A 23,271-nucleotide genomic window follows, 5' to 3' on the forward strand; every position below is an offset into this window, starting at 1 on the left:
TTTGGATGGGGTCTGGTCTAGTCCATAATACTTTAGATATTAGACCAACCTGTTCAGAAATGTCAATCTACTGCTCTGGAGTAGGTAATACTTGAACCAGGCCTCCTGATTCAGAGGGAGGGACATTACTACTGTACCAAAGTCCCTACAAATTGAAGTTTTAATAATTGATTTTGATTCATTGAATAAACTATAATTCCCTTTATCTTGCTATTTAAATTTCATACTGTCATGGTGTTTTAAATAATTCACCCATGGGTTTTTGGATGTCACTGGCTATGATACCATTTATTGCCCATCCCTAATTGTGCCAAGGTTTTTTAACATCAAGAATCTGAGGTTACATGTAGGCCAGACCAGGAAGGATAGTGGGTTGCCTTCCTGAAAGGGCATTACCAAAGCAGATGGGTTTTTATGACAATCAGCAGTAGTGATATGGTTACCATTAAGCAAGCTTTTTAATTCCAGATACCTGACTGAATTCAAATTTCACGGTGTGCCTTGGCTGAGATTTGAACCCATAATTGCTAGTCTAGTGACATTACCACACAGCCTCGACCTCCCCTGATGGTGGGGAGGAGAATGTGCAGTGGGAAATGGAAAGCTTGACCATTTTTGCCACATCAAGCAGCCCCAAGGTCGGGTACACCACCCTGAAGTGGCGTTCAGCAATATTCAACACGCTGGTGCAAAGTCTGAGGCTTACCTGGCTGCTTGGCATCATTTGGCTTGATACACCTGACATACGAAGGCACCTTTGACATCAGGATGTCAATCAGACCCATCAAGCTGTACCTGAACTGTGTGGCCACCTATTGGAGGAAAAAACAGTTGTAGGAATGCACAGTGAGTCAGAGCCCGGGGCTCTGAATATCTTGTGTCCAATTTGGCAGCTCACATCAGATTTTTCTTTGTAACACTTTGTAAATAAACACATTGTCTGCAGTTGTTGTATCCAGTAACTATGTTTAATGAAAGTGGGCTGTAGCTCCTTCTAGAATTACAAAGATGAGCAAATTTAATAATACGTAAATATTTCACCACAAACTATGGCAGCTCTTAATGTGAAGATCAATACATTTGTCGGCAATAGGCCTGTATTATTCACATGACTTCACAGTGATATTCAATTCTCTGGGTGTGTCAATGGACAGAATGTTAAGAGCCACACAGTCCAACAGGACTCTCTGTGCTAAACTAACTGATCTTAAGCTGGGTAACAGCGCAGGTATGACAATCAATCTCAGGGCTCTTGGATTAGGGAGAGAAACTTCATGCAGCATTGTCTCATTCTGATGGTAGGACTGGTTTCTTAGAGTCAGAGAATGTGGGTTTGAACCCCGTCCCAGAAATTGTGCAGGTAATCCAGGTGGCTGCTCCAACAACACAGTACTGAGAGACGCAATGTTAAACAGAGACCACACCCTCTCAGATTGTCATAAAAAGATTCCTCGATGCTAGTCAAAGAAGAGGAGGGATGTTCCCCTGGGAATCCTGGCCAACAAGTATTGTTTAACAGGCATTACTAAAACAGACCACTTCATTGCTGTTGATGGGAGCTGGTGCCGCTCAAATTGGCAAATGTACTTCCTACATTACACCTGGAACTATGCACCAAAACTATTTAATTACCTCTAGGTGCTTTTTTGGAACATGGGGAGGTTGTGAAAGGCGTTATATAAATGCAGGTTTTTCTTGTTTTCATTCTGATGACTGCTGGAAGTTACTTTCACATGAAAACTGAAAGCACTGTGGATGCTTAAATCACAAATACACACAGAAATTGCTGGAAAAGCTCAGCAGGTCTGGCAGCATCTGTGGAGAGAAAATCAGAAGGGGCAGTGACCTTTCCTCAGAGTCCTCTCCACAGATGCTCCCAGACCTGCTGATCTTTTCCAGCAATTTCTGTTTTTGTTCCTTTTATATGAATACTGAATGGCAGTTCTTCTCCACATCTCACATTAGCTCGTTTTATAATAATGCCATCTTTATTCTGTTAGTTGGAGGCAGCTCCTCAGTGGATAGTCCCTGCCTCTGGACCAGCAGCACTGGGTTCACTCCCAGACTCAGTGGAAGGAATAATGATACCATGGTTCAATAAGCTGATAAACAGTAAGCTGCCAGTCCTTTCAACACCTTCCCACAATGCACCAAAGGGAAGAAAACATGGGTGAAGATGCAAAATACACAGGCAGTCTTGGCTCTCTTGTGAGGAATTGCCACACAACTCCTTCAGGAGAGAAACTGAATAAAATTAGTCAAAAACAAAAATGAATAGAAAATAATCTATTAACAAGACATTGGTGAGCTGGCCTTGGTGAGGTACAAAAACACAGGAATGTTATTTAGAGCTAATCATGATTTAAATAGACAGCAACAGCAAATACTCACTGTCTCAGGTCTTTTCTTGGTATCTAATTCGTTTGAAGTGAAACAGTTTTTAACTATGAAGTTTGTGGAATCACACATAACCTGCACAAAGAGACAGAGAGTTGCCAGTCACATATTCACATGTTTGATACAATGTCAATTTTTGCATGAAACAAGTTCGATAAAAAGAGTTTAAAAAGTCTAAAAGCATAGGCTATCCATAGAGTGATGGGGGTTGGGGTCAAATTGCCAGTAATTGTCATGTTCAATTGTTCTATATTTGAAAACATAGACTTGTTTACTATTGATGCTAACTGTGTTTGATTAGTTAGGTTTTGGTGTAAAAGTTGCTGGAAGCAAAAAGCTGTAACATTTTAAACTTCTGTGAATGGAATCTGTTAAACATAAACAAACTGGTGTCATCTGCATCGCTCTGGAGATATAAAATGTATGACAGCAACTAACACTAAATTTGTGAATCTGCACATTAAAATGGGGAAATCCAGAAGTTGCTGCCTGTGATTCTAAGTTTTATGCTGTGCTTCCTCAGACTATAATCAATGTGTTATCACTGACCTGACAAGAACTTTCACTCTTTTGGTCTTATTTCTACCCAGAAAACTTGTAAAAAAAAGTTACACATTGTTGAATGAGGTGTAACTGGGATATTAGCAACTTGCTAAGTTCATAAATACTGGTTAACAACCTTACTTACTTCAAAAGAATAGTTTTACATTTTTTGAATACCCCAACTTTCTCTGTAATAAGAAATTACGTATGTTTTTAAAAATATTTGTAAATTTGGTTTTTGTTGTTTAACTTTGGCCTAACTCCCACATGTATGTTCCAATCATTTATTCCATTAGCTGTAAAATCGAAAACAGTGAAGAGAATCAAAATTTTTTTTAACTTTCTCTTTTGCTGTGCATCGAGATACTTCTGTTATTTATTCTGTTAGATGTTAGGCAGCTAGAGGTCCCATGATTTTGGCACCACATTCAAACTAATATCAGGAAGGAGGAAGGGGATAAGTCCAGGCTGCAGAGACTGTCAGTCATTTTGGGAGCTGCTGTCTTCGAGGTCAGGGGAAAGTGCCTTTACTTTGCCAGTGACTGCAAAATCCAGGCCAATTAAGTCAAATAGAAGTTAGGAAAGGGGAAGTGAGGTTCAAAGACACAGCCATCCATCTTCTCACTCCCCACCATCCGTTCTAGAATTCCCACATAGACACAAAATATAAAAGTACGAAAACTGAGGCCTAGCAGGAAATTACTTAGAATGGGCAGATGCACAAGTCAAGGTCTGAAAGACAATTGCCTGCATAAGTCACAGCCAGTTATCTATCTTGAGGAAGGATCACTGGACCTGAAATGTTAACTCTGAATTCTCTCCACAGATGCTACCAGACCTGCTGAGCTTTTCCAGCAATTTCTGTTTTTGTATCTGTTTTGGCTGATTATCCCTTGCAACCAGATTCCTTCACTTAAACCACATCTGTAAGAAATGTTAGTGTGTTTGACCCTGAGGATTTAAATCATGAAAAAATCTGTTAAAATAGAACTTGTAAAATCACCTAAAATTGGCTATAACATGAATGGAGATCCTTCAATATCCTTTCAATTTTCAGTTGTTAAAGCTTCAAGTTTGTTCCACCTTGTGGGAATTTTTCTGAGTTATCTTGTTTTATAACTTATTCTTTACTCTGGTCCATGAATACTGGGCCTTCAGTGACATTGATCAATATTCCTTATAAATAAGTGCTTGGTGATACAAGGTATTTTACATTTAGATTCGTTTCTCCTCTTTTGGAATGGTTTGCTGCATTAAATCACAGGATTTAACATGCAGCAGCTCAGCTAACTATCCCTATGTGTCCATCTCCCCAACAGCGACCCACACAGATTATCATCTAGCTGGTTAGTGCTGCATTGGATGTTAAGTCAAGGTCACAACAGTTACTTCAGCCCCGAAACTGCCTTTCCTAAGCTGATGCTTACCTCTTTGAGATTCCTGTACAGGAGATCATTGTTCTTATCAAGAAATCCTGGATGAAGGAGAAATAAAACAGAATTATACCTTTACAGAACATTAAGAGGTACAAAGTTTGCCATCACAAACTGTTTAATAAAGGAGCGTTCTCCAATATTGAAAAGTTACGCAATGTCTTTTCTCCCAACGAAACAAGGAAGTGACCCCACCATTTGAATAAACAATACTGTAGTGAGACCCCCTGTCTGGTGAGCACAGGACTTAGCAGCATGTGAACTTCCAGACCTTTTAACAACATTTGCAATCTTCAGATAGAAGGATGCAATTAAATTAGTAACAAATATCATGATTCACTCTGAGCCGGCATTTCTGTGGTAAAGTGTTAGTGATGCCATGTGTTATATACAAGAATGGGTACAGATTTAAAAACAGTAAGTGCTGGAGAAACTCAACAGGCCTGGCAGCATCTATGGAGAGAGAAGAACAGTGTTACCATGGAGTACAATATGGTTCTTCATTAGGACCATTGCAAAGAAGTCACATCGGACTTGAAATGGTAACTCTGTTTTTCTGCTGCCAGGTCTGCTGGGTTTCTCCAGCACTTTCCATTCTCACTTCAGACCTCTAGCATTTACAGTATGTTCCTGTTGTCTTAAGGTTTTACATGTAAGTTAGGAATGGCCACTAGTTATGAGCCTGCTCCTAGTCTATGGCCTCTGACTCACCTACAACGTTATATGTGACTTCTCCCGCATAGTGTAGCAGCCTGAAGTCACCACGACACATGGTCTTCCTGGTCTTCTGATCTGCCAACTTGTGTCTGCAAGGCAGAGTGGAGAACAGATGACCCTCATTGGGCTAAAGTCTTTATATACCCTCGTTGAAGTCAATCATCTGGTTAGATCCATGAAAATTTAAATGCCCTTCAGGCTTAGAAGTGAATGTTTACATTTCCTTCCCTCACCTAAAATAAAGTTAATTTGGCATCTCCGCACATTTCTTCACTTTTTCCCTCCTTCTCCTGATCTAATGCTCCTCACACAATCCCATAGGCACCAGCAGCTCTTTACTACCTAACCATGTATAATTCCAACAGGGAGGGGCAAGGGACTATCTGACTCTAATGTGTCAAAATTCAACACAATTCTATATTCTGGATTAGTGGTGCTGGAAGAGCACAGCAGTTCAGGCAGCATCCAAGGAGCTTTGAAATCGACGTATCGGGCAAGGAATAAAGGCAGAGAGCATGAAGCGTGGAGAGATAAGCTAGAGGAGGGTGGGGGTGGGGAGAAAGTAGCATAGAGTACAATGGGTGAGTGGGGGAGGGGCTGAAGGTGATAGGTCAGGGAGAAGAGGGTGGAGTGGATAGGTGGAAAAGGAGATAGGCAGGTCGGACAAGTCCGGACAAGTCATGGGGAAAGTGCTGAGCTGGAAATTTGGAACTCGGGTAAGGTGAGGGAAGGGGAAATGAGGAAACTGTTGAAGTCCACATTGATGCCCTGGGGTTGAAATGTTCCGAGGCGGAAGATGGAGTGTTCTTCCTCCAGGCGTCTGGTGGTGAGGGAGCGGCAGTGAAGGAGGCCCAGGACCTTCATGTCCTCGGCAGAGTGGGAGGGGGAGTTGAAATGTTGGGCCACCGGGCAGTGTGGTTGATTGGTGCGGGTGTCCCGGAGATGTTCCCTAAAGCACTCTGCTAGGAGGCGTCCAGTCTCCCCAATGTAGAGGAGACCACATCGGGAGCAACGGATACAATAAGTGATATTAGTGGATGTGCAGGTAAAACTTTGATGGATGTGGAAGGCTCCTTTAGGGCCTTGGATAGAGGTAAGGGAGGAGGTGTGGGCGTAGGTTTTACAGTTCCTGCGGTGGCAGGAGAAGGTGCCAGAATGGGAGGGTGGGTTGTAGGGGGGCGTGGACCTGACCAGGTAGTCACGGAGGGAACGGTCTTTACGGAAGGTGGAAAGCGGTGGGGAGGGAAATATATCCCTGGTGGTGGGGTCTGTTTGGAGGTGGCGGAAATGTCAGCGGATGATTTGGTTGATGCGAAGGTTTGTAGGGTGGAAGGTAAGCACCAGGGGCGTTCTGTCCTTGTTACGGTTGGAGGGGTGGGGTCTGAAGGCGGAGGTGCGGGATGTGGACGAGATGCGTTGGAGGGCATCTTTAACCACGTGGGAAGGGAAATTGTGGTCTTTAAAGAAGGAGGCCATCTGGTGTGTTCTGTGGTGGAACTGGTCCTCCTGGGAGCAGATCTGGCGGAGGCAGAGGAATTGGGAATACAGGATGACATTTTTGCAAGAGGTAAGGTGGGAAGAGGTGTAATCCAGGTAGCTGTGGGAGTCAGTGGGTTTGTAAAAAATGTCAGTGTCAAGTCGGTCGTCATTAATGGAGATGGAGAGGTCCAGGAAGGGGAGGGAGGTGTCAGAGATGGTCCAGGTAAATTTAAGATCAGGGTGGAATGTGTTGGTGAAGTTGATGAATTGCTCAACCTCTTCGCAGGAGCACGAGGTGGCGCCAATGTAGTCATCAATGTAGCGGAGGAAGAGGTGGGGTGTGGTGCCGGTGTAGTTACGGAAGATTAACTGTTCTACGTAGCCAACAAAGAGACAGGCATAGCTGGGGCCTATACGTGTGCCCATGGCTACCCCTTTGGTCTGGAGGAAGTGGGAGGATTCGAAGGAGAAATTGTTAAGGGTGAGGACCAGTTCGGCCAAACGAATGAAAGTGTCGGTGGAAGGGTACTGTTGGGGACGCCTGGAGAGGAAAAAATGGAGGGCTTGGAGGCCCTGGTCATGGCGGATGGAGGTGTAGAGGGATTGGATATCCATGGTGAAGATGAGGCGTTGGGGGCCGGGGAAATGGAAGTCTTGGAGGAGGTGGAGGGCGTGGGTGGTGTCTTGAACGTATGTGGGGAGTTCCTGGACTAGGGGGATAGGACAGTGTCGAGGTAGGTAGAGATGAGTTCAGTGGGACAGGAGCATGCTGAGACAATGGACCGGCCAGGGTGGTCAGGCTTGTGGATCTTGGGAAGGAGGTAGAACCGGGCAGTGCGGGGTTCCCGGACTATGAGGTTGGAAGCTGTGGGTGGGAGATCTCCTGAGATGATGAGGTTCTGTATGGTCTGGGAGATGATGGTTTGGTGATGGAGGGTGGGGTTGTATGGTCTGGGAGATGATGGTTTGGTGATGGGGTTGGGGTTGTATGGTCTGGGAGATGATGGTTTGGTGATGGGGCTGGGGTTGTATGGTCTGGGAGATGATGGTTTGGTGATGGGGGGTAGGGTTGTATGGTCTGGGAGATGATGGTTTGGTGATGGGGGCTGGGGTTGTATGGTCTGGGAGATGATGGTTTGGTGATGGGGGCTGGGGTTGTATGGTCTGGGAGATGATGGTTTGGTGATGGGGCTGGGGTTGTATGGTCTGGGAGATGATGGTTTGGTGATGGGGGCTGGGGTTGTATGGTCTGGGAGATGATGGTTTGGTGATGGGGGCTGGGGTTGTATGGTCTGGGAGATGATGGTTTGGTGATGGGGCTGGGGTTGTATGGTCTGGGAGATGATGGTTTGGTGATGGGGGGTGGGGTTGTATGGTCTGGGAGATGCTGGTTTGGTGATGGGGGGTGGGGTTGTATGGTCTGGGAGATGATGGTTTGGTGATGGGGCTGCCTGAACTGCTTTGCTCTTCCAGCACCACTAATCCAGAATCTGGTTTCCAGCATCTGCAGTCATTGTTTTTACCACAATTCTACATTTGACTGTCACCTGCACATCTTCACATTTGATAGGAGTTGACTCATATGCAGCATGTTCCCAGGCTGAATGGACACTGGGTCAACTGGTTATTCAACTTCTATCCTCACTGTGGTCAGCAAAACCAGCATGTACCAGGATCCGAATGGACAGACTGTGGGGAGCTGGGTGGCTCCCCAGCTAGAAAAGGGACCTGATGGATTTTGTATTGTCCACTGTGTCTCTAAGAGTCATAAAAACCCATCACTTATTGTCAAGTATCTTTAAGTTAAATCACCAAGGTTACCTCTGCAACCAGAATGATTGGGAAAATAATACAACAATTTCTTTCTTTAAGGATCATGGCGTTGTCTTTCCTAATCAGAAATTTTGGATCTGATTGAAATTGGAACTCTACTTGGACATATAGAATGGCTAAGTAGAAAGGTCTAAGTCAGATACAAAGAAGGAACATTGTATATCCAACAATGGGGGCACGTTGCCAATGCCCAGCACTGTCTGATGGTTAACTGATGCAATGTATAGCTCCATGGTCATTAACCACTGGACTAAGATTGAGCAGATGGAAATAAAGTCTATGGATTCACAGGTCCAAGAAATAGATCAAAGCTTAGATTCAAGTAAGTGGATTCCAAACTCTATCACTTCATTGAATTCACTCAGAGATAGAAGTATAGAACCCCAACGGTGTGGAAGCAGGCCATTTGGCCCATCAAGTCTACAACTACCCTCTAAACAGCATCCCACCTAGACCCACCACATTCCTGTAACCTCGCAAACAACACGGCTAGCCCACCTAGACTGCACATCCTTGGACACTATGGACAACAGAGCATGGTCAATCCACCTGACCTGCACATCTTTGGACTGTGGGAGTAAACTGGAGCATCCAGAGGAAACCCTTGCAGACACGGGGAGAACATACAAAATCCACACAGACAGTCAGCTGAGGGTGGATTCAAAACTCGGGTTTCTAGCGCTGTGAGGCAGCAGTGCTAATCTCTGAGCTATTGTGCCATACCTCAATAGACATTGAAGGAATGTGGGAAATGGGAAGGAGACAAAAGCAGATCAGGTCCCTTTTCTAGTTTGAGCCTAAAAGTAGAAGAAGATGGATGGGGTTTGGATGGAGTTCGATTTGCCCATTGAGCTAGGAAAGCTTGGTGAGGTAAGCTTAAAACAGGAGCAAGTGGCAACTGGGTGACTCAGATCTCAGATCCTACCCTGTTCATTCTGAGCTTTACCTCTTCCTGCTAAGTGGGCGGAGTGTTCGGAGGGGTCTCAGTTTATTCCTTGTGAGCCGTCCCTTGCTTTGCAATATGGAAGTTGGCTGGTCAGGGGATCGGCCTCTTCTCTCTTTCTCAGGCCAGACTGTGGCACAGTCTGATCTGAGCATGGTCAACTTATGCTCGCCAATACACACACCATTCTATTCTCCAGGACTGTACCTCCATGACAACAGACTTCTCAATTATAAAAAAAGGCAAAAAAGTATTCAATTCCTGGTTATCAACATAACCCTTACCCCACCCCTTCCCATAAAAACCTTGATGTAAAAGTTGTAATCTCAGAGGTGCAGTGGAAGCTGTGGGCTCAGACACAGCCCCTCAGATACCCACGTCAGGAAATGAGGGTGAGCTCCCACTTTCTCCTCTAGTCTGTCCAGGAAAGTAAGGTCTGTGGCTTCTCCAGGTCGTAGACATTCTTCATCCTTAACAGAAAGGAAACACAGTGTCACTCAATTAACAGCACGTTACACAGAAATGCCAAAAATGTCTCTGACAGAGGTAACCCAGGCAAGTTGAAGAATGCTCAAAGGGGGAGAAACAGAGAAGTTGCTGCAAATCACATTCCATTGTAACAACAGTGAATAGTATTGAAGGAATGTAAACACTAGAACCCATGACCCTGTATATCTGTACAGGCTCTTGGAGTTATTCAATTAGTCCACTCTTTTTCCCTTTTCCCATAGCCCTGTACATACTTTGTTTCCCCTTTGGAAATTGTTGTTTCCATCACCCTTTCACAAAGAACAACTACTTCTTATCTCCCCTCTAGAATACAGGGACAGGTGAAGGCCATTCAGCCTTCGGGCCTGCCCCCCAGAACTCTCCCCTCCCCTCCCCTCCCCCACACCCACCCTCCACCTCCACCGTTGTGAACAACGTGTGTGGGTGTGTGTGTGGAGAAAAGGTCATTGCTGTGATTGTAGTCTAGGAGCCTGCTGTCTGAGGTCGCACATGGAGAATCCCACGCATGAAGCTGAGGGAAATTGCGACTGTTTGTAATACCAAGTTTAACATGAGTGTTGCTGAACAAAGAGACCTTGGAGTGCAGGATCATAGCTCCTTGAAAGTAGAGTCACTGGTAGATAGGATAATGAAGAAGGTGTTTTTATGCTTTCCTTTATCAGTCAAAGCATTGAGTACAGGAGTTGGGAGGTCATGTTGAGGCTGTACAGAACATTGGTAGGCCACTTTTGGAATGTGTGTAATTCTGGTCTCCTTCCTATTGGAAGGATGTTCTGAAACTTGAAAGGGTTCAGAAAAGATTTACAAGGATGTTGCCAGGAGGATTTGAGCCACAGGGAGAGGCTGAATAGACTGGGACTGTTTTCCCTGGACTGTCAAAGGGTGAGAGGGTGACCTCATAGAGGTTTATAAAATCATGAGGGGCATGGATAGGATAAATAGACAAAGTCTTTTCCCTGGGGTGGGGGAGTCCAGAACTAGAAGGCTTAGGTTTAGGGTGAGAAGGGAAAGATATTAAAGGGACCTAAGGGGCAACATTTTCATGCAGAGGGTGATGCGTGTATGGAATGAGCTGTCAGAGGAAGCAGTGGAGGCTAGTACAATTGCAAGAATTAAAAGGCATCTGGATGGGTATATGAATATGAAGAGTTTAGAGGGATATGGGTCAAGTGCTTGCAAATGGGACTAGATTAGGTTAGGATATCTGATCGGCAAGGACGAGTTGGACCGAAGGCTCTGTCTCCGTGCTGTACATTTCTATGACTCTCTGAGTCAGTGCCTGCAGAAGGAAGGAAGGTGATAATAGACAAATGTTGGAATAAAGCCAATTGATTTTGTCAATGCTTCAGTGTAGGATCTTGGTGGAAGAACTTAGGAATTTAAATTGGCCATTCAACTTTTTGAAACAATTTTATCTTTAAATTAGATCATGGCTGAGATGTCTTTTTATGCCAGCCCTTCACCCTGGCTCATTAATGTCCTTTACGGAGATGAAGCTGCTGTCCTTACCTGGTCTGGCCTATAAGTGACTCAAAGCCCACAGAAATAGCCAAGCCAGTCACTTGTATTCAAGAAGGAAGCTCACCATTACCTTCTTAGGGAAAATGCTAGTCTCGCCAGTGACACCTACATCCCATGAATGAATTAAAAGGAAGACATGGGCTATGGGAATGCAGCAACAAGAGATGGTGACTTATTTCTAATTACATGATATAGAGAAAAGTTTGTTTTCTTACAAGAATGGAGATAATTCCCTTGTACTTTTGTTCCACTAGGTCACAGATGATCTTGTTGTTGAAGTATTGGATTGGCTCCCACTGCAGACACAAGGGTGAACAAAGTCAGACAGACGCCAGATCATAGAATGAGGGTAAAAGGAGGCCATTTGACCCATTACGTTTGTGCTAATTCTTTGGAAGAGTTTTCAGAAGTCCCACTCCCTGCTCTTTCCCCATTGTTTTGCCAGTTTTGTTTTTCTCTTCAAGTATTTAACCAACTTCCTCTTGAAAGTTACCACTGAATATTGTTTCCACCTCTCTTTCAGGCATTGTGCTGATTGGTGAATGTTTTTAGTCCAGACTGCTGGCTCTGAAGCAGTTTGATAAATGGCTGTTATGTACCATTGGAAGAGCATGACTTGAGTTCATCTCTGGCATTGAAGTCACATGGTTAGCATTGACCATAGATACATCTCAGAAGGAATGTGTGCCCATCCCCCTCTCCTCCATCTACTCTTAAGGAAAAATTGGAACTGGGAAATAAGATAAAAACAATGACTGCAGATGCTGGACACCAGATTCTGGATTAGTGGTGCTGGAAGTAGCATCCAAGTAGCTTCATCAGTCATTGAATATACAAGAACCCTCAGGTGGGTTCAGAAGAAAATCTAACATGGAAGTTATTTTCTTTTGATTTTCATTTTTAAGGAAGTCTTCAGTGACGTTAATTTTGTTCTACAATGTGAGTGGTTTCTTTACACTTTTTAACTAAAGTGAGACAACATTTTCCCAGTGTTATCCCTGAGTACTCAGCTGTGAGCTATCACAGGAGCTGGTTGGAGGGTCAATCTCCCTCTGACTAAACCCAATCTCACAAGATGTTGCTGCAAAGTGACACTCCTACTTTTCGCACTGACCGTCCTTGTTATCTCCCCTGAGCTCAAAGTACTAGTAAATCGTGAATTGAGGAGTATTTTGCTCTGTGAGTTGACATAGCAGCATCCCATCAACCTGGCTGGACTTAAACCTGAAAGCCTGGTCAAGGATGAACTGAAAACTTCAACCCCTGATGCTCCACATTGCTGTCCCTTTCTGTGACACAGTGACACAGTTTACACGGAACTTGCTGCCAAAGTATTCCACAAGACCATAAGCAATAGGAACAAAAGTAGGCCATTCAGCTCCTTGGGTCTGTTCCACTATTCATTGGATCATGGCTAAACCAACATCCCCCATGTCCATTTTCCTGCCCTTTCCTCATAATCCTTACTTCCCTGACTGATCAAGAATCTAAATCCGCCTTAAATATGTGGAAGGACTCTGTCTCCACAGCTCTCTGTAGCAAGGAGTTTCGAAGATTCACAACACTCTGACAGAAGAAATTCCTCCTCCTCATCTCAGTCTTAAATTGGTGCCCCTTTATTCTGAGACTATACCCCCTGGTCCTAGACTCTCCCATGAGGGGAAACATCCTCTCAGCATTGACCCCATCAAGCCCCTTAACCTCTCACTTCTAAACTCCAGTGAGTAGAATGCCAACCTGTGTAATTTTCGCTAATGAGACGAATCCACTGCACTAGAGATCATCCTAGTGAACCTTCTACTTTTTGATGCCTCTCACCTGTCCAGCCACCACTCACAATAAGGAAGAAGAACTAAATTAATAACAATGCCTTTCCAATACAGTCACCTAATCCCTATATTTAATAACAAACCTAGGACTCCTGGCTTAGTGGTAAGGACACTACCACTGTTCCACAAGAGCCCTCTCCACCCAGCTCACAATGTTCAGAAAGGAAACAGGACAACAAGACCTACATTACTGCCCTGCATAACATCATTTTGTCACAAATAATGTTTGGGACTTTCCGTTCCCACACAGCTTAATATATAATCGAATCAATCATGTAGAGGGTGTGGGCACCTTCTCGACATCTCTGTCCTCCTTTAAGGTCCTCTATCAACGTCTTGAGTATTATCATTGGCCAAAGCTTGAACTGCACTAAGCATACAGATGCAGTGACTGCAAAAGTGGGTCAGAAGTTAGGAATTCTGTGGGAAGTAACTTATAGTCTGTCACCAGCTACAAAGCACAAGTGTGATGAAATATTCCCCACTCCCTGCTCTGGATGGATGCAGTTCCAAGAAGCTTGACACCATCCAGAATGAAACAGTCAGCACATCCACATTGATTGGCACCACATCCACCACCTTCGACGTCCACTCCCTTCGCTGCCAATGCACTGTGGCAATGGTAGAAAGCGTTGGGGACAATTCCCCGAGGCTCTCTTGACAGCACCTTCTAAACCTGCGACCTCTACCATCTAGAACAAGAATAGCAGGAGATACATGGGAACACTATCACTTACGTATTCCCCTCAAAGCCACTCACCATCCTGACTTGGAACTACATCACCATTGCTTCACTGTCACTGGGTTGAAATTCACCAACTCCCTCCCTAACTGCACAGTGGTGTGCCTAATCTCAGGGACCGCAATGGTTCAAGAAGGTAACTGTTTATCATACTCTCAAGGGCATTTAAGGATGGGCATTACATATTGGCTCAGTCAGTAATATCCTGAGAATGGATTTAAAATGTTGAGCAATCCCTGTCCTAATGTTGCCTTATTTTAATGTGTCGAGTCTTATTCAATTAACATCTTGGAGTGTTCTTTCATGTTCAAGGTGCTGTATAAATAAAAATTGGTTTTGGTTTGCCCTTTTTTTTGCGTTTATTGTTATTTGCAAGTTTTCCCCAAGCATTAATTCCAATAAAATTGTTGCTATTATTATAAAACATTACATGACATACTTTCATGAATAATTAAGGAAGTGGTTATCATACTTTAACATTCAGGAGTAAACAATAATTGAAATTCATCATGAGCTCTGAAGCCAACTTGATCTAAAAGGACACTCTTGGCAGTGAGCAATGAAGGATTTGAACTCATGGTGTTGTATGAGGTTAAAGTGACACTTGCAGAATAGACTGTACCTGGATTCCTTCAGCTTCATACTCCTCCTGTTCCGACTTCAGTGTCAACTCAATCAGCAGCTGCTGGAGCTTCTCATTACAGTAATTTATGCAGAACTGTTCAAAACTAGAGAGAAGGAGAGCATTCACTTGATTAAAAACATCCAGGAGAGGAGTCAGTGTTTCATTGATGTCCCACCCCTGTCTGAATTTGTGATACTCTTTCCTGGTCTGTTTGATTCCTAATAGCTGTTTCATGAGCCCAGTTGTCAGGACAATCTCCAGCAATAGTACAGCATGGATTGCCCTCTGGTTTCCCCATTCACCTACCCATCCCAGTGGGTTTGGTTCCTCACATGAATTCTCAAAAGGGAGAATCTATCTCTTATTGATTCCAAAGGTGGAAGGGCTTGTCTTATGAAGAGAGGTTGATCAGTTTAGTCCTACACTGTCTAGAGTTTATCAGAATGAGAGGAGATCTAACTTAGGTATATCAGATACAAAAGGTGATTGCCAAAGTAAACGTGGAGGGGATATTTCCTCACCTGAAGCAATCTAGAATAAGTGGTTGCAGTTTTAGGATAATGGGTAGCAGATTTAAAATAGGGATGAAGAGGAAAATTACTTCTCAAGGGGTCACGAATCTGTGAAAGTCACTATCCCAGAGTGCAGTGAATACTCGGACTTTGAGTAAATATAAGGAGGAGATAGACAGATTTTTTAATTCCTCATGGGTTGAAGGTGATGGGGAGTAGGCAGGACAGTATAGTTGAGGCTGAAATGAGATCAGCCATGGTGATTTTGCATGGCGGAGCAGACTCACAGGGCTGAATTACCTCCTCCTGTTCCTGGCTCTTACCTTCTTGTGTTATTACAGTACTTCCCTACAACAGTTTACAAGAGCAGACAATGAATTGTAACAGCTAGAAAAGAGGATGCATGTGTATGCGATTCTGACCTATATTTCCTTGCATTACCTCCTCATTTCTTAACATACTCAAGGCACTGCCCTCTAGTGGCTGATCATTGCCTGTGAGACTGGTGAGTGATGGTGGCCCATTGGACTTTGGGACCCAGCACAATGGAGCCCCATTCTTAACCTGAGCTGAAGTCCATCTGTACACTCTGCAGACATCTGTACACTCTGCAGACTGACTAGTGTTTGTTGTGTGGGGTTTTCTTCAAGTGATCTCAAATGGATTAATGATAGGATCTGTATTGTGTGGAATCAGGCAAAAGTGAGGACTGCAGATGCTGGAAACCAGAGTCTAGGTTCGAGTGGTGCTGGAAAAGCACAGCAGGTCAGGCAGCATCCGAGGAGCAGGAAAATCGATGTTTTGGGCAAAAGCCCTGCATCAGGAATGGAAGCAGGGAGCCTCCAGGGTGGAGAGATAAATGGGAGGGTGGGGCTGGGAGGAAGGTAGCAAAGAGTACAATCGATGGATGGGGGTGGGGATGGAGGTAATAGGTCAGAGAGGAGGGTGTAGCGGATAGATGGGAAGGAAGATTGGCAGATAGGACAGGTCATGAGGATGGTGCTGAGCTGGAAGTTTGGAATGGGGTAAGGTGGGGGGAGGGGAAATGAGAAAACTGGTGAAGTCCACATTGATGCCCTGGGGTTGATGGGATCCCGAGGCAGAAGATGAGGCGTTCTTCCTCCGGGCATTGGGTGGTGAGGGAGCGGCAATGGAGGAGGCCCAGGACCTGCATGTCCTCGGCAGAGTGGGAGAGGGAGTTGAAATGTTGGGCCATGGGACGGTCAGGTTGATTGGTGCGGGTGTCCCAGAGATGTTCCCTAAAGCGCTCTGCGAGAAGGCGTCCAATCTCCCCAGTGCAGAGGAGACCGAATCAGGAGCAACGGATACAATAAATGACATTGGTGAATGGGCAGGTGAAACTTTGATGAATCCTTTGAGGCCTTTGACAGAGGTGAGGGAGGAGGTGTGGGCACAGGCTTTGCAATTCCTGCAGTGGCAGGGAAAAGTGCCAGGACGGATTGTTGGGGGTTGTGGACCTGACCAGGTAGTCACGGAGGAAACGGTCTTTGCGGAAAGCGGAAAGGGATGGGGAGGGAAATATATCCCTGGTGGTGGGGTCTGTTTGGAGGTGGCGGAAATGTCGGCAGATGATGCAGTTTATGCGAAGGTTTGTAGGGTGGAAGGTGAGCACCAGGGGGGGTTCTGTCCTTGTTACTCCAAAGGGAGGGGTGGGGTTTGAGGGCGGAGGCGTGAAATGTGGATGAGATGCGTTGGAGGGCATCTTTAACCACATGGGAAGGCAAATTGCGGTCTTTAAAGAAGGAGGCCATCTGGTGTGTTCTGTGGTGGAACTGGTCCTCCTGGGAGCAGTTATGGAGGAGGCGGAGGAATTGGGAATACGGGAGGGCATTTTTGCAGGAGGTAGGGTATAGAGAGGTGTAATCCAGGTAGCTGTGGGAGTCAGTGGGTTTGTAAAAAATGTCAGTGTAAAGTCGGTCATCATTAATGGAGATGGAGAGGTCCAGGAAGGGGAGGGAGGTGTCAGAGATGGTGAATTTAAGGTTGGGGTGGAATGTGTTGGTGAAGTTGATGAACTGCTCAACCTCCTCATGGGAGCGCAGGAGGTGGCGCTGATGCAGTCATCAATGTAGCGGAGGAAGAGGTGGGGAGTGGTGCCGGTGTAACTATGGAAGATGGACTGTTCTACGCAGCCAACAAGAGACAAGCATGGCTGGGGCCCATACAGGTGCCCATGGCAACCCCTTTGGTCTGGAGGAAGAAGGAAAAATTGTTAAGAGTACAGGCTGTTCATCCCCTCGAATCCAAATCAGCCCTCCGAAGAGCATCCCATCCACGCCCTATCCCTGGGATCCTGCATTTCCAGTGGCCAATCCAAATACCCCACACATTTTTTGTGGGAGGAAACTGGAGAATATGCAAGCTCCACACAGATGGAGCTGATGATGGGATTTGAACTAGGGATCCTACCACTGTGAGATAGCTAACCACTGGGCCACCATGCTGCAGATTAAGATAGCCACCTTTCTGGTCTAATTAGAAGAGTCTTGCTGACTAAACAATATGACGTTTATTGCATTGCTGTGACTATTTGCAGATTATGTGCCTATGACCCCATTACCATTCAGGCTGTTAGGTACACACTGGCTCCCAGTCTATCTCTGACAAACTCCACCTTCATTCTTTCCCAGTCCCATGACATAATCCTATGACAGTGGGCGGTGCTTATGGCACACAATCAAGAATTACCCTTTCAGACAATTTCAGACCCATGTACAACAGTGTTCAGCAACAAAACAGAAAGCGCTGACTGATAATTGTCCCCTTTCTCTGGCACAGGGACGGCTGACACAAGTTGTAGCATCTCCCTTCACACCTGCAACTCAGCACAGGCCACGAATCAAACAAATCAAATATTCCTGAGCTTTTATTGAGATGCAAGCAATAAAGACCAGATATTTAAGGTAAGCATGTAATAATTACTGTTAATCCCTCCACGGATTTGTCATGAGAAGCTGTGTGTCCACAGGTGTCAGTTTTTATTATTGATCGAACACATGCTGTGGTGTTGTTACTGTGCAGGTATCACTTGTAGTCAGATAATCAGATATTCAGCAGTTAAACTTGACAATTCTATCAGTGGGACAAGAGTGCAAGGCACCCACTTAAAATAGCAACATATTGGAATCTGACAGAGTTTCTATAAAAATTCTGAAAAACGTGTATTTATACAGCTCTTTTCTGGATGTTTCTAAACATCTTGCAGCAATGAAATACTTTTTGAAATAGTAGTAACTGTTGGGGACAATTTGCACTTAATAAACGCACAACATTGTGATAATGATCAGATAATCATTTTGCTGTTTATTGAGGGATAAATATTGGTCAGGATTTCAGGGATAACTCTCCCTTTATAGCAACACCATGGAGATTATCATATTTGCCCAAGCTATCCGATGTCCTCAGTTTGGCATCTCATCTGAAAGGCTATGTCTCTGACACTGCAATCCTCTCTCAGTACTGCACTGAAAAGCATTATATTTCTGTGCTCATCTCCTGGAGCGGGACTTGAACCCAGAGTCAAGTATGCTACCAATTGAGCCACAGCTTGCGCACATGCTAGATGCTTTAAAAGAGGCAGTTTCGATCCATTCTTCACTGGAAGTGCCCTTTCCATCTGATTGGCTTAGAGTCAATTTTAGCTTCTACAGGTTAAAGGTCAGGGTTCTAATTCCATATCAGAAGATGCACATCGTAAACACTGACACCTAGAAAGCCTTAAACTCAGGGGGCTGGAGATTAAGGCCAATCTTCCAGATCATTAAGTGATTATAGTCCTTTCAACAAGACTGCAGACATCTTGTAAACTGTTGGAAATTGAGAGTCCGAATTCAAGCAAGATAACTGACTAACCAAGCCCCAATGATAGTTTAACAATCTATCTAGTACTGCACTAGAATATATGTTCAGGAGTTTAGTCCACTAACTAAGGTGGTCATTTTGTAATACTGCAGGTGCAAACTGGAGTTATTGTAAATTATTTAACTTGGGATGGGGATGTAAGATGACTGGTGTCTGATTGATTTTCCCACTCATTGACTTTGATGGAGATCAGAATTCCATGTGGTATAGGATGAGTGACTTAGCTCAGTGGCAATGCCTTCGACCAAAGTCAATTCTGTATAATTGGCTCCACAACAACACACTCATTAATAAAAGTTGTGTGTAATTTCTCATGATAGTCTGGTTTGAGTAGGCTGCATTGTTCCCAAATTTTCTGTCTATTTGAACATAACCAGATTATGGGTAGGTAATATTCAGACATGACTTTTCATTAACAGCGGTTATTCAATCTGTCAGATGTGGCCTCAAACTGCAGCAGAAACTATCCCAGGCATTGCCAGCTAATGGTGACTAGGTTAATAGCAGAGAGAATTCCCATTAAACTTAACAAACCATTTAAATACAAGGTGCAAGGTGGGTAATGAAGAGTTGGTGCAATGGGTGAACCAATTGTTCTTGTTCATGCTTAAGTCAGAACAAGACAAAAGTGCTGAAAGACAGGGATGAGTTCCATATTTATTTATCCTGGCTGTAACATTACATTGACAGTTGTAAGGAAAGCCATGGTTCATCCCAGCAAGTTCTTACCTGTTGACATCAAATACTTCAAATCCATAGATATCCAATAGACCAATCACGGTTTTTCTGCTTGGGTCCTACAAACAAAATGAACTGGAATCACAAATCACTCACTGATCTATTACCAAAACTGACCAGGAGTTAAAATCAGGATATACGTTGGTTAGTTCTATCTATTACATCATTAGGAGGCTGGTAGAATAAAGGTGGCAAAGTTTCTCCTGAATATCTTGCTTAGATTAGAGTCTGTATTAAGCAATTGACATATAAATCATTTAACAAAACATTTGTGCAACTATAAAATGACAAAATCTCTTACTAGATATGCTTAGTGATCATACTGTATCAATGACGTGGCCATTAGTCCCTTGTCTCATTCAGGGAGAAAGTGAGGACTGCAGATGCTGGAGATCAGAGCTGAAAACGTGTTGCTGGAAAAGTGCAGCAGGTCAGGCAGCATCCAAGGAGCAGGAGAATCGACATTTCGGGCATGAGCCCTTCTTCAGGAAGGTTCCTGAAGAAGGGCTCATGCCCGAAACATCGATTCTCCTGCTCCTTGGATGCTGCCTGACCTGCTGCACTTTTCCAGCAACACATTTTTAGCCCTTGTCTCATTCACCCTTGTTTTTGCTCTGAGGTAACCTCCAGTCCAGATTTTAACTCTGTCCTTGCTCTTCTGTTTGAATCTGTACTCTCCCATTCAAAAATGTAAAATTATGCACAGTAATTGATTGCATAACATGAGCATTCATCTTTCTGGCTTCCTTTCCTCTTGAGACATCATGGCTTTCTTTCTCTTTCTCCATATCTCTCCCTCTCTCGGGGAATCAACATTCAAACAAATGCAAAATGACCTCCTCTTCTCATACAAATATATATCAGCGCGTCTGTACTGATGAATTTAAACATGTCAGTTGTTATAAATGCTGCAAACATGATCATTTGTGTTATGTGCAAATTGTAAAAAAAACTACATTTCTCTCTACCAAATCAGAACTGCCTTACTCTGTATGAGATCAGAGCTGCCCTACTCTGTATGAGATCAGAGCTGTATTACTCTACAGTACACCAGATTCAAGCTGCTTTACTGCCATAATGATTAGAGCTGCTTTTATGGGAATACCTCTCCTTACCTGATTAGCTAGTGATTCATTGATCTTATTAACGAGCCATGTAAAAGTACGTCCGTAAATAGCTTTTGCTAATGCATCACGAGCACAAAAAGCTTGTTCAACACTCAGAGGGCTCAAAACCTGTGAAAACCAACCAATAAATGAATTTAAGGAGTGAAACACTGGTGGACTTTACAATTATTCCAGATCCTACTTGTCTGTTGGTCATTCAGTGAAGTTGATATCCATTTCAAGTTAAAATAAACTATTGATGTCAGTTGCTGTCAAATAAACCAGACTGACAATAGAGAATCTGTGGTTGTACAATAACACATAGCTTCATGGAGCTCAGATTGGGAAACCCTCAGCCAAATAGCATGGGTTACTCAGTCTAGAGACTCCTAAAGTAGTGGCCAGGCTCACGTGTATACACCCTGCCAACCAGAGTTGAACTGCACAACATTCCCCGCCCCTGCTTTGCTCGCAATATCCCAGCAAGTGTTTCTGAAACCATTCCTTGTGTACCTCATCTGCTTTGGCTTCGATCTTCTTGTGAGTTAGACCTTCCTGCAGGACCAGGACATGTACACCCAGTAGCTGTGAAAGCAAAGACACGATGAAGAGAGGTGAAAAGGTGCAAGTATTCTACGAATTCTCTTCAGTGTTGCTGAAACAAAAGGGTGGCATTGTTAAAAATTTTCATCAGGACAATTTGTAATGGGGCCCAGCAGCTTTTCTTTTTCCCTGGCTTGCCATTATACATCCCTTGGTCTGTCTATTGTCTTTCTCTGGGCTCCATCTCCATCTATCACTTACTCTTTTATAGTACCCCTCTCCACCCTGCTGGGCCAAAGCCCTGTCGTCAGCATATTTATCCCATTTTCCTAGCTACTACCAGTTTCGAACAAGGGTTACTGGACCCAAAGTGTTAACTCTGCTTTCCTCCCACAGATGCTGCCAGACCCACTCAGTTTCTCTGCAATTTCAGTTTTGGTTTGGATTTCCAGCATCTGTAGTTTATTGTTTTAATTTACTGGCTGGCATCTACTGTGTTGAGATGTAACATGCTGAGTGCACAGACGTGATCTTGCAGTGAACAGGGCCCTTTGTATTTATACATGTCACAATATACGTAGCACTGCATTAATACACAGCAAGGCTGAGACAGAAAAGACATGGTCGCAGACAGAATTAACAAGTACATGCACTGTTTTGTAATTAAATGGTGATTGTACACTGTTCATCTGAAGATCTGATCAGCCCCTTACCTAGGAACATGAATTCAGACTGTTCCACCATTCAGTTGGATTGTAGCTAATTTATATCTTAACTTCCCCTACACCACAATTCCAAAATCTTCAATATCATAGAATCATTAGAATCCCTACAGTGTTGAAGCAGGCCATTTGACCCAAAAAGTCCACTCCAATCCTCTGACCAGAACATCCCTGGACACTACGGGCAACTTAGCAAGGCCAATCCACCCTAACCTGCACATCTTTGGACTGTGGGAGGAAACTGGAGGAAACCCACACAGACACAGGGAGAATGTGCAAACTCCACACAGTCGCCCGAGGCTGGAATTGAACCTGGATTCCTGGCACTGTGAGACCTAACAAAAAACTCCGTTTGATATTTTTGATTGAGCTAGTCTTAACAGTTTCCAGGAGAGAAATTTCTAGATGTCCACTCCCCCTTGTACAAGAACTTCTTGGCATCATCATTGAATGACCTAGTTCTAACTTGAAGGAAATGTTTGAGATTCCTCTATCAAAGGAAATAGTTTTTCTCTTTTACAATGTCATCATTACCTTGGAGATCCACCTGATTTCCTTGTCGACAGTGATGTTGGCATGTCCCTGGCTATCTGGATTGAACTGGATATTTCCCAGGTGCAGAACACTGGCTATAACCCCCAACAGGTCCTGGTATATAAAATGCAAGTTATTAGTATCTGTACAGATAAATCAGGAGCCTGATTCTCAAAATTGGCATTCACTTAACACCATCAAGTCATGGAATCTGATCATTCAATAAGTCAGCAGATATCTTTTTGATTTGATTTATCATTGTCACATATACTGAGATATGGTGTCTTGCATGCTATCCAGGCAAAACATACTTTACACAAATACATCAGGGTAATAGTACAGAATGCACAATATAGTATTACAGCTACAGAGAAGATCAACTTTAATATATGAGAGTTCCATTCAAAGATTTGATCACCTGCAGCAAATATGAGTCATTGGTATTTATTGCTGATATTATACGCCGAGTGTTAGACTCACTCCCAAGCTTCTCCAAGGCATCACATGCACAGACTTATGTGCCAATGTCTGGACATTGAGTGAATGCAACAGGGGAATTTTCCCCTGTGAGTTCACTAGTTTATGATGGAGTTGCTTGAGGGAGACCTTCCAATTCTTTGAAAACCATTGTAGAAGTTTTAGAATCCTTTTGAATTACAGGA

General features: G+C 43.9%; 1 protein-coding gene across 2 annotated transcripts in view; it reads right to left on the reverse strand.

Moving 5' to 3' along the window:
• Positions 1 to 23,271, reverse strand: part of myo1ha (myosin IHa) — a 143,903-nt gene that overhangs the window by 32,460 nt on the left and 88,172 nt on the right. For both annotated transcript variants that reach the window (XM_072587875.1, XM_072587876.1), the window contains exons 8-18: positions 22,610 to 22,723; positions 21,324 to 21,395; positions 20,820 to 20,939; positions 19,696 to 19,763; positions 14,570 to 14,675; positions 11,592 to 11,672; positions 9,724 to 9,815; positions 5,085 to 5,179; positions 4,368 to 4,414; positions 2,392 to 2,472; positions 707 to 812 (exon numbers count right to left, since the gene is read on the reverse strand). In XM_072587875.1, the coding sequence (XP_072443976.1) occupies positions 707 to 812; positions 2,392 to 2,472; positions 4,368 to 4,414; positions 5,085 to 5,179; positions 9,724 to 9,815; positions 11,592 to 11,672; positions 14,570 to 14,675; positions 19,696 to 19,763; positions 20,820 to 20,939; positions 21,324 to 21,395; positions 22,610 to 22,723 (982 nt within the window). The remainder of the gene's footprint in view (positions 1 to 706; positions 813 to 2,391; positions 2,473 to 4,367; positions 4,415 to 5,084; positions 5,180 to 9,723; positions 9,816 to 11,591; positions 11,673 to 14,569; positions 14,676 to 19,695; positions 19,764 to 20,819; positions 20,940 to 21,323; positions 21,396 to 22,609; positions 22,724 to 23,271) is intronic.

Source organism: Chiloscyllium punctatum, chromosome 17 (genome assembly GCF_047496795.1).
Source record: "Chiloscyllium punctatum isolate Juve2018m chromosome 17, sChiPun1.3, whole genome shotgun sequence".
Taxonomy (NCBI): domain Eukaryota; kingdom Metazoa; phylum Chordata; class Chondrichthyes; order Orectolobiformes; family Hemiscylliidae; genus Chiloscyllium; species Chiloscyllium punctatum.